This window comes from Lissotriton vulgaris, chromosome 10, assembly GCF_964263255.1.
Source record: "Lissotriton vulgaris chromosome 10, aLisVul1.2, whole genome shotgun sequence".
NCBI lineage: Eukaryota > Metazoa > Chordata > Amphibia > Caudata > Salamandridae > Lissotriton > Lissotriton vulgaris.
The window spans coordinates 803145218-803160680 of NC_141698.1; the positions used below are offsets into that span (position 1 = coordinate 803145218).

General features: G+C 47.9%; 1 protein-coding gene across 2 annotated transcripts in view; it reads left to right on the top strand.

The window, feature by feature from the left end:
• The window catches only part of LOC147688813 (ATP-binding cassette sub-family B member 5-like), a 973135-nt gene that overhangs the window by 888003 nt on the left and 69669 nt on the right, over window positions 1-15463 (top strand). For both annotated transcript variants that reach the window (XM_086941722.1, XM_086941721.1), the window contains one exon: window positions 4357-4513. In XM_086941722.1, the coding sequence (XP_086797848.1) occupies window positions 4357-4513 (157 nt within the window). The remainder of the gene's footprint in view (window positions 1-4356; window positions 4514-15463) is intronic.

The window sequence follows — 15463 nt, forward strand, 5'->3', positions numbered from 1 at the left end:
TAGTTTGTTATGTCCCTATAACTTGAACAAGAGGTCTGCCTTATGACCCTTGGGGTACACTTCATTGTACTGGGAACAAGAGGGAGAGCAGGTCCAGTTTTCAGGACTCTTCTTGTGTTCTTCCACAAGTCCAGAAAGTGTTCTGAGGAGGGTGCTGTGGGTCCCACATTTATGCCTGGCATCATCCTGTGGGTGGGAGCAACTTCTGGCCACTCCCTTACTAATCGGGTAAACTTTCCCAGGGTTAGTTCTATCCCATTTGGACCATTTCCTGTGTACCCCACTGAAAACAATCCCACAGTGCCAATCTGTATCTAAACCTGAAGAAACAGGAACTTTCTTCCCCTGTGCGGGGTTCCTGTGCCCACATTATAAGTGTGGCCAGGAAAATGAGCAACCTCTTCCCTGTGGCCACTCAATACTTTTCCTGGGTAAACTCCTCTCCCTCTCGGATTTGCACCTGACTGATTAGAGTGGCAAGGGAAGGGTTAGGCCAAGGTTTTACATACATCTGCCTGTGACTGGAAAGGCCTTTTTGAAGTTAATTAAGTCACTGGGCACAGTCTATATAGTCTGCATGTCAAAGGAGCAGAACACATCTCCAACCAAGGCCTTTCTCATAATTCTAGGAGCAAGTTCACACCTCATCAAAGGAGATATTCACTTCTGGGTGACAGTTGCAGCTCATGCCATGGGCCTCTAGAGGGGTTAGGCAGGGAATAAGTAACTTTTCTAAAATATTCATTTAAAAAATATTTGTTACAAAGCCAGCTACACCAGTGAATTAAGCTTCTAATAAATATTTTAGAAAGTCCAAGCATGAACATTGTAGGTCTTTCCTAGCCAAAGATAGCAATATTTAATGTAATAATGTATTACAATGCTTTTCTGTGGAACAGCAAACCCTGCTACAGTCAAAATTGTTTAGAAGGAATTTTCACAATAATTAAATTTTTAACACTAAACATCATGTCCTTTAAAATACCATATAGCAGTGACTTATTAATATTTAAAAGGAGGGGTTATTTTGAAATGTCGAATTTGCAGTTAAAACCTACACAGTCAGGCTATACATGGCAAGCCTGCATTTATGTTCCCAATGCCATTGCAGTGGGTGGCACAATGGGTGCTGCAGCCTACTGGTGACATTTAACTTAAGTGCCCCGGGTACACTTTGAGTGCCTTATACTAGAGACCCATATGCAAGTTAAATATTCTACTTAGGGGTATGCCAATTTTATCATGTTGAAAGGGGGAGCACAAACACGTTATCACTGGCTAGCAAGGGTAAGTGCACATAGCTCTATACCCAGCAAAAACAGTCAAGGTAAATATCTCTGTGTACACCATATAAAAGATGGTAATTTCCAACAAAAGGTATTGAGTAAGAAGTTATTTTGAATACGCTATGATATCTGAGAGTAAACACAGCACTTCCTTATCTTAGTTATTAGAGAAAGCAGTGAATTAGGACAGTAGTTAGCAAGGGTCCCAGGATCCACTGAGGGCTTCTTTAGCAGAGGACCCACTAAACATTTTTTACAAAAATCCAAGAGCTGGCCCGTGGCTAAAGACTGATGGTGGATAGATTTTTTTACTGGGGCTTCTGATGTAGCAATATACTTAAAGATCTTGGCAGGACAGAGATCTAAAGGAGAACCAGAATTTGCGGAGAAGAATGTAACAAGAGCCTACAGCAAAGTCAGGTCGACCAGCGATGCACCATGGGCGAATCAAAAAGCAAGTTAGTCCTAGTCTCCACTCGATTCTCAGAGCACTCTATTGCAGAAAATACCATGTTTTAGATTTGGGCTATCTGGGCACCTTAAGCATCACTTTCAAGGGTCCAGAACAGGAGGGGCACCACTTGGAGAGTCAGGACTCCCACAGGCAGGGTGCAGGTTCAAGATGATTGGAGCCTTTTCTATAACTGGGGCTCTAATCTGGAGTACAGCCAACTAACCCTTGGAGTCACTCTGGAAGTCCTGTGTTCCATGAGAAGTGCAGGGCTCAAGCAGTAGGGCAGAGCTCTGTGGGGCATATAGCAGGGTTCAGGAAACAGATAAATCCTTCTTGGTACAGCAAAGCAGTCTTCAAAAGTACACAGCAGGCCGCAGCATCAGGGAGTCCACTCAGAGACCTTTCACAGGTCCAGAAAGTGAACTAGAGTGGGGCTAAGGGTTCCCTTTTTTATACCTGGTGCCTACTTTAAAGTAGGAGAAACTTCCTGAGGCTTCCCCCACAGACGTGTCTGGAATTTCCTGCCTCCCTGCCCTGCCTCCAGCCTGGGTACAGGCACAACAGTCAAGGGTGAAGTTCTTTGAGTGAGAGCAGTACATAGCCCATTGAAGTGCAATGGTGGTGTGGTGTGATTATAACACATCTAACTATAGAGGAATAAAAAAAAAAGTGTAAGCCATAACCATTAATATCACCGCACACAATTATCCTTATGCCAACAAGGTGCACTCCTTGTCTCTTTGTGATGTTGTCTGATCCATCATAGGATTGTGTAGATTCTTCCTTGTTCATTTCCTCCTGGTGCAACATGTTGCTAGGACATTTTACTAGTCTGTCCATGCTCCACATCTGACCATTGTCCATTACCACAACATTACGTTTCACTTTAGTAATATGGATAGGATTAGAAAATGTGCTTTCTCCACCATCTTGAAGCAACAGCCTTCTAACTAAGACCATATCTCCTTTCCAAATTTGATCCTGTACACCATGTTTCTCTGCATACCATTCTTTATGTTTATTTTGATGAAGCAATGTTTTATCCTTGAGAATCTTGTTTCTTTTTTTATTCTGGTGGGGACACCTCTTTTCAGCCAGCGCCGCAAAGTTTGGAGCCAGGTAATCTGCTTCTAAGTAAACCAAATGGTGAAACCCTAGTGACCAGGTTAGGAATCTTGTGATATGCCCATAAAATGTCTTGTGTGGCTTTACTATCTGGATGCTCATTAACACAGGTCAATTGAATACACTCTTTAATCATTCTTTTAGTCCTCTTAACCAACCCATTTCCTCGGGGGCAATACAATGCAGTTTCTTTTGTTAATTGAATAAATCGGATTAAAACTGTTATATAACATTTGAGGTGAATTGAACCCCATTATCTGTAATCAAAACCGCAGGAATTCTTCTGAGGAAAATACATTATTTAAGAATTTGAATAATACTTCTATTGTGATATCATTTATCATTTTTATCATGACCCGATATGAGTGATAGTCAATTAACACAAACATAAATCTTTACGGTCCAAAAATATGTAATGCTAACTTGTCCCCTGCTTTCTCCAGACCAGTGTCAGGAGCTAATGTTGTGCTACATGTTACCTAGATTTGTATCTACATGTGCAAATATTGCAATCTTTTACTTTGGTTTCAACCATATCATCCATTTTAGAGAGCAAAAATAGGTTCCTAATCTGAATGTATTCATACTCCTGCCATGGTGCCCCTCATGTGCCAGCTCTACCATTGTATCTCTCAATTCTGTAGGAGGTATGATATTGTCCTTCCTTAATACCATATTGTTTATGATGTTTAGCTCACTCCTTACCTCCAAGACCCCATTCAAATCTTCCCTAAAGGAACTACACTTGGATGACTATCTTTGGCCAGTAATCTCTTTTTTTCTGGAATAAGATAATATCTTTTTCTGTTAACTCTTTGCGTACTTCTATGTAAATGGCTACATTAGTTACCTCTAGAATTGGATATTCATTCACTTCATAATTGACCTCTAGATCTAAAAGTGATCTTGACAGGAAATTAGCTGCAATATTACGATCTCATTGGCATAGTCAGCTTTGAAAAATAAGCCTCCTATACCATCACCCATTTTGAAATGCGAGGTGTACAGTTATCTGCTCATTTATTTGTGAACATGAAGATTAAGGGTTTATTATATGAATGCAGTGTGATGTTTACACCCCCACAGATTTTTTTTTAAATGGGGATAGCCCAAAAATGGGGAAATATCTCCTTATCAACAACTGAATAATTCCTTTCAGACTTGGGCAACATGTGGTGTGTCAATGCATAGATTATAACATATACATAAAGCGAAAGTCCCAAAATTACACCGGCCTACTGTTAATTTTCCCCATCCCTAATAGCCAGCCCCAAAGGCAGGTCAGTGTAGCGTAATGGACTTTCCCAAAATATTGCGGTATGTAATACAGTACAACAATCACAATGACATCAGTGTTTGTTTCTGATATTTATAAATTGGACCTAATGTTTAAGTTCAGGTACTGCGCGTAAAATCCTCATAATATAAAATGAGTACATATTTACCTTGTGCCACCATGGAAGGCATTAATCAAGTCCTTTTTTTCCCCAGGGTTTTTTCCCTATTAGCATATGGAGCTATGGCAGTTGGACAGACATTATCCTTTGCTCCTGACTATGCCAAGGCCAAATCAGCTGCTTCACATTTGTTCGCATTGTTTGACAGAACCCCAACCATAGACAGCTACAGTGAAGAAGGACAAAAGCTGGTAAGTGTCCACTTTACATAGAGGTTGCTGGATGTATGTCGTTACTACGCATGCTTTTACAACGCATGCCTTTACCACGCAACTTTTACAACGCAAGTCGTTACAACGACTTGCGTTGGGGGGTGCTGGATAGTGAATAGTTTAATTTACTATTCGAACTCCAGTCCCCGTGGATAGTAGGGAAGGTTTTGGATTGTAAATTAAACCATTCCCTATCCTACAGCGCCCCTCAGCGCAAGTCGTTGTAACGACTTGCGTTGTAAAAGTTGCGTGTTAAAGGTAGAGCGTGGTAAAAGTTGCGTTGTAAACGCTGTTCCCCGAGGTTGCTGCATGTGTGCTTGATGAAAATGCTTTGTTGTTCAGGGGCTTCATTCTAGGAGAACAGGCAGCTCAAGCAGGTCAAGTTCCAATGGCACAGCTAATGAATTGTAATACATTGAAATATCACAGAGGTCAGGATGTATCCTCACCTAGGGTCCAAACATACAACTGCATGGATGGTGCTAATTTGTGCCCAGGTGCTACTTAGCACCCATTTCCAAGCTTTAAAGGTACACCGTTTTGACCCATTTCTCATTCTCTTACAGTGTTCAATGTTGTGTAGCAAAAATACTTATTTTTATTTTTTCTATATAAGGAAAATACAAACCGTTCATGGCTCATGCAAAAGAGACCGCTACAAAAGGGAGAAAAATAGTAGACTTACTGTATGAAGCGTGATTCTAAATATCACATGAGAGCAATGCTCTGACGCCATGGATAAACATTTTAAGTCCCTTTCTTTGCACATCTTTAATTTAGGAATTGTTCTAGAAATACGATTTTTTAATGTTAGTGTGACAAGCTGAAAACATGTCCATTGTTTTCTCTGAACAGAAAACTTGAGGTGTACTAATTTCAACTGAATTCCACATTACACTTTAATTGAATTCTGGAAGAGTCATATTTCGCACAAAATCAATGTCAATAGTATATGTGTGTTAGTAGATGGGCTTCAGGTAAAAAACCATGATGAATTCCAAGCTTTCTAGAGAGTACCAACAATCCTCGCTAAGTCATTGTTTGCCTGAGTTATATGCTTTAAAATATGTGAAAACCAATTTTACTACTAAGATGCTGTGCTTGCTATCATCTACTAAAGATATTATATATATCTCTTAATATGGTGTAACAGAACTTCAGTGTCACCACTGCTTGCACCTCACAACACACACGTAAACAAGCATACTCATACATAAATTGATTAATGTACATACAGAAAGGGACTGTTGCTCAGACCCCTTCAGCGATTGGCTTGTTTGGACAAACAACCTCCTACCATTGATTTCATTAACTGTCTCTCGCATTTTGGGCCAGACCACAGCATTTTGAAGGTGATGACAGGGGACAAAAAGGAGTTCTCCTCCAGTCTTCTGTACAGGGCTACTGGCTCCATACGAATAGCTTACTTGACAGTTTGTTCTCCATAGCAGCCCCATACATTTCACACTTTTCCCCTCCATATTTACTGAGCATCGCCACATCAGGCACATCTGCACAAGGCTTGGCTCCAATCTTTTCCCCTAAAAAATATTTTGTCTCTTTCAGAATTGTTGTAGTGCAATTTTAAGAAGTCTGCAGTGTTTCTGAAAATTATCCATCAGATCTAGACTACCTAATTTAGTACAAAAATATAATGTAATTGTAGACTTAGGGGCAGATGTATCAAACGATTTTTTTGGTCGCAAACGCTGCGAATCGGTAAAAAGCAGCGTTTGCGTCAAAAAAATCAGAAAATGGAATGTATCAACTAAAACGCATCGCAATATTAAGGAATCGCACATTTTGCCATTCCTTAGTATTGCGTAAGCATTTAAGGAATCGCAAATTGCGATTCCTTAAATGCTATGTAAGAAGCAATTAAGTTTTACGAATTTACACTAAGAAATAACAAATTACCACCAACTTGTAGTTGGTGGTAATTTGCGAATTCTTTTACAAATGAACTTTTTGGCATTTGTAAAGGTGCCATGTGGCGAGGGGGCGGAGCTAGCCGGCGTCGATGGCGGATGCGTGAGCCTTCGGCTCCTCGCATAGCCCCGGAATAATCCTGATAATCTATCCTTAATCGTGCCCTATATGCCATAGCGGGCTCTCGAACACCCGTTGGCACCCCTAGATTCATTTGGGGACCTTTTGAGGCGTTTGCTGGCGAGACTCTCCGAGTTCTCTGGAGTGCGGCCCCTCGCGACACGGCAGAGGAGGACTGGGCCTGAAGCCGCGCACTATCCTGGAGTGGTGGCCGGGTGGCGTCGCCGGACGTGCGGCCTCAGCGCTGGGAGTGGTCGGGCTGAGCTCCGACCAGACTGCCGTTTGGATTTATCACTGGCTGGGACGACCTCTCCCCCTTCGTCTGCGATTGCCCCACGACTGAACGGCTTGGAGGGCCAACGGCAGAGAGGACACTGAACTCCCGTACCACGAGGTGGAGCGATCGTCACAACGGTACGCCTGCCGGCCTGGATCCCCACTGCGGCGAACTGCCATCCCGGCGCCCGCCGGCCACGGTGGTGAGAAGTTGACCGGTGCTGGCTTTGTGGACCTGACTGCACCCTGGGCCTTACGGGTGCGGGTCTTGCCGAAGTGATAGGAAGTGATTCGTCCGCCATAACGGGCGCCCTCTTGGCTGCATCGGACCCCCGGACCGGGCTTGATGACTGGTGGCAGTAAATCGCTTGCTTAAGAGTCCCTTGTATTGCACTCGCGGCCTGCCGCTGGCGAGACGCCCCCTTGTTCTGGGCTCCTCCGCAACAGGGACAACGATGGGGAAGAACGACGCTGCCCAGGGGAAGCTCTCCTTTGAACGGCGCCGACCGAAAGGGCCAGAGGCGGCGGCACCGGAGTCATCGCCGAAGGGAGCTTCGGCGACAGCCCCAGCATCCACGGAGCTCCGAGACATGTTAGCCGCAATGGAAAAGGGCATCCAGGATAGCATTGCGTCTGTTGGCACTAAGATAGACGCTTTGTCATGCCGAATGGACCGCATGGCGGAGCGCGTGGACAAACACGCGGAGCGCCTAGACATGACGGAACGTCGACCCACCGAAGCTGAAGAAGCCCAGACAGAGTGGGACAAAGACAGAAAGCAGTTTGATAGACTTTTACATGTTATTCGTGATAAAACAGAGGACTTAGAGGCGCGCTCGCGCAGGTCCAACATCCGTATCACAGGCGTGGCGGAAACTACGCAGACGGGAAAGATGGAACTCTTCGTAGAGAAACTGCTGAAGCTGCTACTCGGAGAGGAGGTTTTTTCCCCCATGTTCATAGTGGAACGGGCGCATCGCACGTTGGGCCCACAACCGCAGCCTGGAGCGCCTCCTCGCCCCATTATTGCGAAGCTCCTTAATTACCGCGACAGAGACACAGCTTTGCGCTTGGCGAGGGAGAAGGGCAAGCTACAACATGAGGGTATGGACATCTCCCTCTACCCGGACTTTACGGCCAGAGTGCAGGAAGAGAGGCGGCAGTTCGGGCCATATAAAAAACAACTCCGTGCTCTGGGCCTGGACTACGCGATGCTATACCCTGCCAAACTTCGCATCAACACAGGAGGGCGGTCGTATTTCTTTACGGACCCTAAAGAACTTCAGAAATCCCTAAAGACCTGGACGCGGCAGCGGAAGGAGGCTAGGCATGGCCAGGAGGACGACCCCGGCTCGACATCGAATCTGGAAGAACAGGACTAGAGGGTCTTCCAGTGAGGTTTGGAACTCTTCAACGAGTGGGGGGCACTTTAACTTGGTACCGCTGAGACACCATGAGAGAAGAGAAGTGTATGGTCTACATGAGTGCTGCCGGTACTGATTGGTGAGGCGGTGGATAAGCTGCTTGGACATATGCCTCACATACTACTGGTGAGGAGGTCGTTGTCGATGAGGGGAGGAGGACCGGATCACTGTTGCATCGTTGGGGGGGCTGGTAGGAGTGTGGGAGGGCTGTTATACTTGCTACCCGAAGTGCATTGACCTACAAGTGGGGCGAGAAGGAGGCGCTGATCAGATCGTTACATTGGGACAGTTTGCGGTGTCGTACTATTTTGGCGCGCTCTGCCCCGGTGCCTTTGGTTGTGCGACTCTCCAAGGAGTTGGTATTGAACTAGAGAATACTCTACTACCTGAGGGTTGATGGGGGGGATCTCTGGGACCTGTCTGACCTGGTTGGGGGTGGTCGGCTGTGGGTGGGTCGGAGTTCGAGGGGTGGGGTCGAGGGACTGGACAGTTGGGGGGGGGTTGTTGCCTTGGGTTGTTTGGGGGGTTTGATCGTACTGAGTGTGAACTGTTATGTGGTACTGTACCTGTTTGGAAACGCCGGCTGGCGATTATGAGATCAAATGTACTGCTGTGTCCTGTCTTGCTCATCCTTGCTGCTTATACACACATGTGCCCTTGCAATGTCTAGTGCTGCACCAAATCTACCTACAAATGCCCCGAATAAGCTGAAACTGATGACCTGGAATGTGCGGGGTTTGAACGACTTCCGTAAACTGAGGAAGGTCCTTAGCTATCTCCACAGACATCATGTTGATCTGGCCCTGTTGCAGGAAACACACTTGCCATGCACCAGCAGGATGTTACAATCTAGGGGACTGGCGGGGAACATAGTTGCTGCAGGTTTCACGACACACGCCCGAGGGGTGTTAATCTGGGCCAATCCCTCATCACATCTGAAGTTGATCCCGGTGCTCGCTGACACGGAGGGCAGATACGTTCTGGCTAGGTGTGTGGGTAAGGGTCTTGATCTACTTGTGGTAAACGTTTATGGCCCCAATTATGATCACCCTGAATTCTATGTGACTCTGTCTGCCCTTAGCAGGTCACATGCTCAGCCTTGGATTTTGTGGGGGGGGACTTTAATTTCGTATTTGACCCATCCAAGGACCGTTCCGCGGGCCCCGTTCGGCGCCCGGTGGCTTCGGCCTCACATATGAAGGCTGAGATGACTAAATTAGACCTGGTGGATGTTTGGAGGGACAAGCACCCCACGAAGGGCGGCTTCACGCACTATTCGGCCTACCACAATGTGCACACTAGGATAGATTACTGGTTGCATCCCCCCCGGTCCTTGGTAGTATTAGCGCATGCGAGGTTCTCCCGCGCACGCTCTCGGACCACTCCCCCATTCTCCTGCACCTTTCAACCGCCAGGAAGGGGATTCCGGCCTTCACTTGGAGGTTCCCCCCTTTTGCGTTGCTGGATGACGCCTTCCGGGGGGAGCTTGCGGACGACATAGAACAATACTTCGCAACTAACATGGGCTCAGTCGACGACTTCTTTACAATTTGGGAGGCTTTTAAGGTGTACATCAGGGGAGTAGCTATGTCAAAGCACTCCAGTGTGATTCGCTCCATCAGGCGGGACCTCACAGTGCTGGAGACTAGAATAGCGGAGCTGGAGGCTAGGCAACTGTCGGCACGTAACAATACAGATGGCCCGGCGCTCACCCAACTCCTGTCCGAGTTTCAGGCTCTGGCGGACAGAGAGATTCTTTATATGGGCAAGTACGCCACTGCCAGAGTGTATGGTGAGGGGGATAGGCCAGGCGCATTACTGGCGCGCACGGTTCGAAGCTCTCAACGGCCCCTGGTTGTTGAGGAGCTGAGGACTCCGGAGGGTGACACGGTCTCAGATGAGGAACAGATACTAGGGACCTTTAGAAGATATTACGCAGAGCTATATCAGTCCAAGACGCAGGGAGTAGAGGGCGAAATGGAAGAATATTTAGACCACATTGCAATGCCGTTCCTCAAGAGCTCGGATAGGGAATTCTTGATGGCCCCCTTTCACCAGGATGAAATATTGGAGGCTCTCGCGAGCATGAGATCGGGTAGCACACCGGGTTCGGATGGACTCACGGTCGGCTTTTATAAAGCCTTCAAAGACTTACTACTCCCGCACTTGGTTGTCCTCTTCGACGCCATCTGTGAGGATGGCGAAATGCCGCCCACCATGCGTGAAGCGTTGCTCATCACAATACCTAAGCCAGGGAAACCACCGGACCTTTGCGGCTCGTACAGGCCGCTCAGCCTGCTGAACGTAGATGCGAAGATTTATGCCAAGGTCCTGGCCAATCGGTTGGCTTTACTGGTCCCAGAGCTTGTCGCCCCGGAGCAGTCCGGGTTTGTCCCGTGCAGAAATTTAACTTACAACATACGCACGGTACTGGGCACAATGCAACATGTCAAGCAGGAGAACAGCGCGCTGGCAATCTTCCTTGATATGGAAAAGGCATTCGACTCGGTTGAGTGGCCTTTCATGGTGAGGGTACTGCGAAAGTTGGGCCTAGGCGAACCATTCCTGCAGAGGATTGGGGCACTGTACCATCGGCCCTCTGCCAGACTACGGCTGGGCGACAGAGTGTCGGAACCAATCTACATTGGTAGGGGCACTCGGCAAGGCTGCCCCCTGTCGCCGTTGCTCTATGCTTTGGTCGCGGAGCCCCTTGCATGCGCCATACGGGAATACCACAGCCTGGAGGGTATAAGTTTCCCCACCTACAAAATAGGGATTTCGACTTATGCAGATGATACGTTATTGTATGTCAGGAACCCGAAGGCTAATCTGGCCGCGGTTCTTCGTGAAGTGGTCCGCTTCAGCTCGCTATCGGGCTTGAGGGTGAACTGGGACAAGTCCATTGCTTTTCCTCTCACCCCGGTGACACAACCGTTCGCTATGGAGTACCCGCTGCAGTGGTCCTCTGACTCAGTCCACTATTTGGGCATCCGCCTGCATACGGATCCCGAGATCCTATTTCGGGACAATTACGGAGTGGCTTACAATAAATTGGTCGATGATGTCGACGCCTGGATCAGACTTCCGCTCTCCCTACTGGGCAGGATCGCTATAATGAAAATGATAGTGCTTCCCCGATTCCTGTTCCTTTTACTCAACTTACCTGTGGTTTTGTCGAAAGCATTCTTTAAACAACTTACCCGAGTCATGATCCGGCTGGCCTGGGGTGACAAGCAACCTAGAGTCCGATGGACGATCCTGACTCTCCCCTGTGAGATGGGGGGCCTGGGAGCTCCGGATCTAGAACGCTACTACCGAGTTGCGCAGGCATCGCACCTGCACTCGTGGATTCACGGTGACGCACGGACCCCGCACCTCATTTTGGAGCGGTTGTTTGCGGACCCGCTCGCTTTGCCTGCCACTGTCTGCCTGCCCACGGATCGTTCGATTGGCCAGATGGACTCTCTTAAAGCGACCAATCATGCCTGGAACTCCCTGATGAGTTCCCGCGGCTTCGCCCTTCTGTACTCCCCATTGATGCCTGTAGAATGGGCCCTCTGGCTGGACCCGTTGGGTGAGAAAGGAGTAGTTAAAGCCCTGCAGGCCCTCGGCATAGTAAGGATGGAGGACTTGTTCTCTGATGGCACACTGAAAACCTGGAACCAACTCGCTACCACGGAGTCGGGCCCTACCTTGCTACAGAAATTCCAATATCATAGACTTCGCTCTGCGTTCCGGGAAATACTGGGCCCTGACATGGAGGAACCCGAGGAGATCCCGGAACTGACCTATGTAATTAAATCCACTTCATCTGCAAAGCTAATTTCACAGGTTAACAAGTTGGGAGTAGTGCATCAGCGCCTACAACCTTCTAAGGCTAGAGCGGCCTGGCAAGTCGATTTGCAATCCCCCATAGACGACTTTATGTGGCGATACTGCTGCTCCAGCACGCGCAAGATTTCCCTGAATGGCAGGCACAGATTGGTGCATTTCAAATACCTACAGCGGGTGTACTATACCCCCGAGCGACTGCACCGCTATGGCCTGCGCCCCACTGCGGAGTGTGAGCGTTGCCGAACATTGGTGGCGGACTTCTTCCATTTGGCGTGGCTTTGCCCTGGGGTACAAGCATTCTGGGGGGAGGTATTTGCCGAACTTGACCAGATTCTGGGGGAGACGTTGCCCCGCACTCCGGCGCTTGCGCTCCTTGGTTACTCTAAGCCATTGGCCCCTTCACTGCGCCGGCTGGTAGACATGGCATTACTGTTGGCTAGGAGGGTGGTGGCGACCTGCTGGGTGCGAGGGCCCCTACCTGCCAAAACGAGATGGATGTGGGACCTACAGTACTGCTGCACCCAAGCAGAACTATACAGCGACCTGTTACCACCCAGGAGTAGGCCCAAGAGTTTCTGGGATCTCTATAAAGACCACCTGCAGAAGGGGGAGGATGGCGACTCCGATACTTCCGAAGTAGCTGAACTCCAGGACCGGGTGGGGGAGTAGGAGTTTGTACACATGCATTTCTATCCTGAGGGGGAGGGTTTGGGGTGTGCTCCGAGTTGGGTGGGGGCTGCTATGAGGTTCTTGCTCTAAGGTGTGGCTGGGGGTTGCCTGGGGGGGGACATTCCTTAAGGGAGGGGAGACACGGGACACAGAGCAGGTACACACTGGGATACGCATGACTGGACAGGGTTGGCAGTCACACAGACACACTCTAGGGGGAGGTGAAGGACTGGGTTCTTTTGGACCCAGCGGTGCCAGGGCACAACACCTGAAACCTTCGTGGGTAACCTGCTCCGGCGTACAAATCACAGAGACACGGGACACTTCCTTCGGCGTCAAAGATTCAAGGTTTATTTGCTGCAGGGAACACAGAAGTCACAGGAAGTACATCGAGTGTAGTTCGGGGAGACTGCTTCAAATTGGTTCTGTGGATCGCTCCTTTTATACAGTTTTTACCCATAGGATAACATTGAACAAAAGTTTACAACCCGGTTCCCACAATTAGCCCCCAGAGGGGTCGCCTTGGTCACTTTGAAATACATGAGGTCCGGAACATAAGTGCGGAAACATTTGGCGGTTCCCAACTGTAAAAACCATCTTCCCACCATTTAGCGAATTCCAATCAGCAGTAAAACAGATCGAAAATAGGAACGAAGACAGGTGCAGAGGAAGACGGAGACAGTGGGGAGATCGGAAAGGGTGTAAAAGGGGGAGGTATCGAGAAACACGGGATACAGGCATCAAAGGGACGCGCCTAATGAGATGCACGGCTGAGACAATAAGCCCGTGCGGCAAGATGAGCCTCGAGCGGCGCCATCTGCCTTACAGCAGCAACCCCCTTGTCATAAAGACACTTTCAAAGAACACGTGTCTTCCGCAAATATCTTGGGAGTCCCAGGGTCGCGAAGCGGACAGCGTCCGTTCGCTGGCTACTTGAGGGCAAGAGACAAAATGGATGCCGTATCTAAGATGGAACCCGTGGGTACAGATGAAAAACCCACATAACAAACGAACGGTTTAAGTTAGCACAGCGAAACTGCGCACACTTACTAAACTCGTCATTTGCGGTTCGTAGATACCAGACTCGACCATATTCGTGCGAGTCGAAAACACCACTTACAATTGTCACGGAACCTCAGACGCTCCTTTTGCCCTCATGTAGGCAAGCACTAGTCGGAATCATACTCGATATTCATCAGACCATCGAGATGTTGTTGTAGCATAACTCTGTCCAACCGAGTCCCCTTGGTAACAGATGGTTGTCTCATACACGTTGTAGCACAGAGGCCACATAAGGCAGGACCACACTGCACGCAAAGGCAACACGTGAACAGGAACACTACCACAACTCCGATGATCATCAGAATCTTCCAACCCCAAGTCGACATCAGGCCCCAAAACCATCCAAGTAGCGTCCAATCCCCTACATCCACGTGTATGGATTCGGAGATCTTATGCAACTTCGAGATGGCTTGATAGACAGTAGGAGCATTATCTGGAATGAAAATGCAGCAGCTCGAATGGATCACCTTACATACCCCACCGCGATCTGCTAAGATGACATCTAAAACCATTCGGTTTTGTAACGTCATAAGTCTCTCCGCCTGAAGTTCTGTGGTGATATTACCAAGGGCACTGGCAGTAATATTAGCTGTCGATTCTACCACTCGAGTCAACTGTCTCAGGTTCCTACTATTAACCATAGGTCCCCAAAACGGGAGGAAACCCTTGAAAAAGTCTCCTGCCTCTTGACCGGCAGTGTCTTCTTCGCTAACTACGCCTCGTACAACTCTAGTCTTATGATAATCGGCATCTACAGTGAACGTCGGAGGCAACAAATTTGCAATGAAACATGAGCCCATGAAGTCTGCGGGCAACCATGTGTATGCACGATCATAACAGATAAAGTAGGTACCCTTGGCAGCCAGAAACACAGGGGACGAGAACATTGGCAGAATGTAACTTTCAGTGCAAGCACTTTCTCCAAGTAGGGCTTGCGAACCACGACCTATAAGACAAAGATTACCAGTGTGGGGTACGACCCATATTGGAGGCGAGCTTTTAAGCTGCTTTTCACTAGTGAACATACTATATTCCCCTCTACTCAGGACCCTATAGGCTTGTACCTCTTCTTCAGGGATAAGAAAAGGGTCATGGATCTCATCTTCCATATCCTCTATTGCCATCGATAAAGATTTCTGATACGAGGTAGGACCAGAATAGGGGGAACGTTGTTCTTGAATGGGGTGGAAACCCAGTGTGCTTCGAAACATTGTTTGGAATGCTCGAGCTGACCCTTGGGAACTATACGGTAACACCAGATATGGAATTCCCTTACCCGTAGTATGTGGCATCAACCCACACACCCAACAATTAGTAGTGTTAACCACTAACTGATGCTGATGGAGGAGCTGAATAAAGGAATTGTTGCGGAATTCTACACGTCTAGCCTGCTCGTGTTCCGGTAAAATGTGAAAAGAATGAGGAGAAACAGTAGAAGTAAGATTAGGGTAAGAAGTAGGAGTAGGTGTAGCAGGCAAGAAATAAGACATAGTGTAATACACCCCACCCGTCAATAATGCAGAAGCAGTTAAAAACAATACGAACAGTTGGAATACAAAACATTTGGAACGACTGAGTTGCTGCAGCTTGAATCTATAGACTTGAGCTCCCTCCA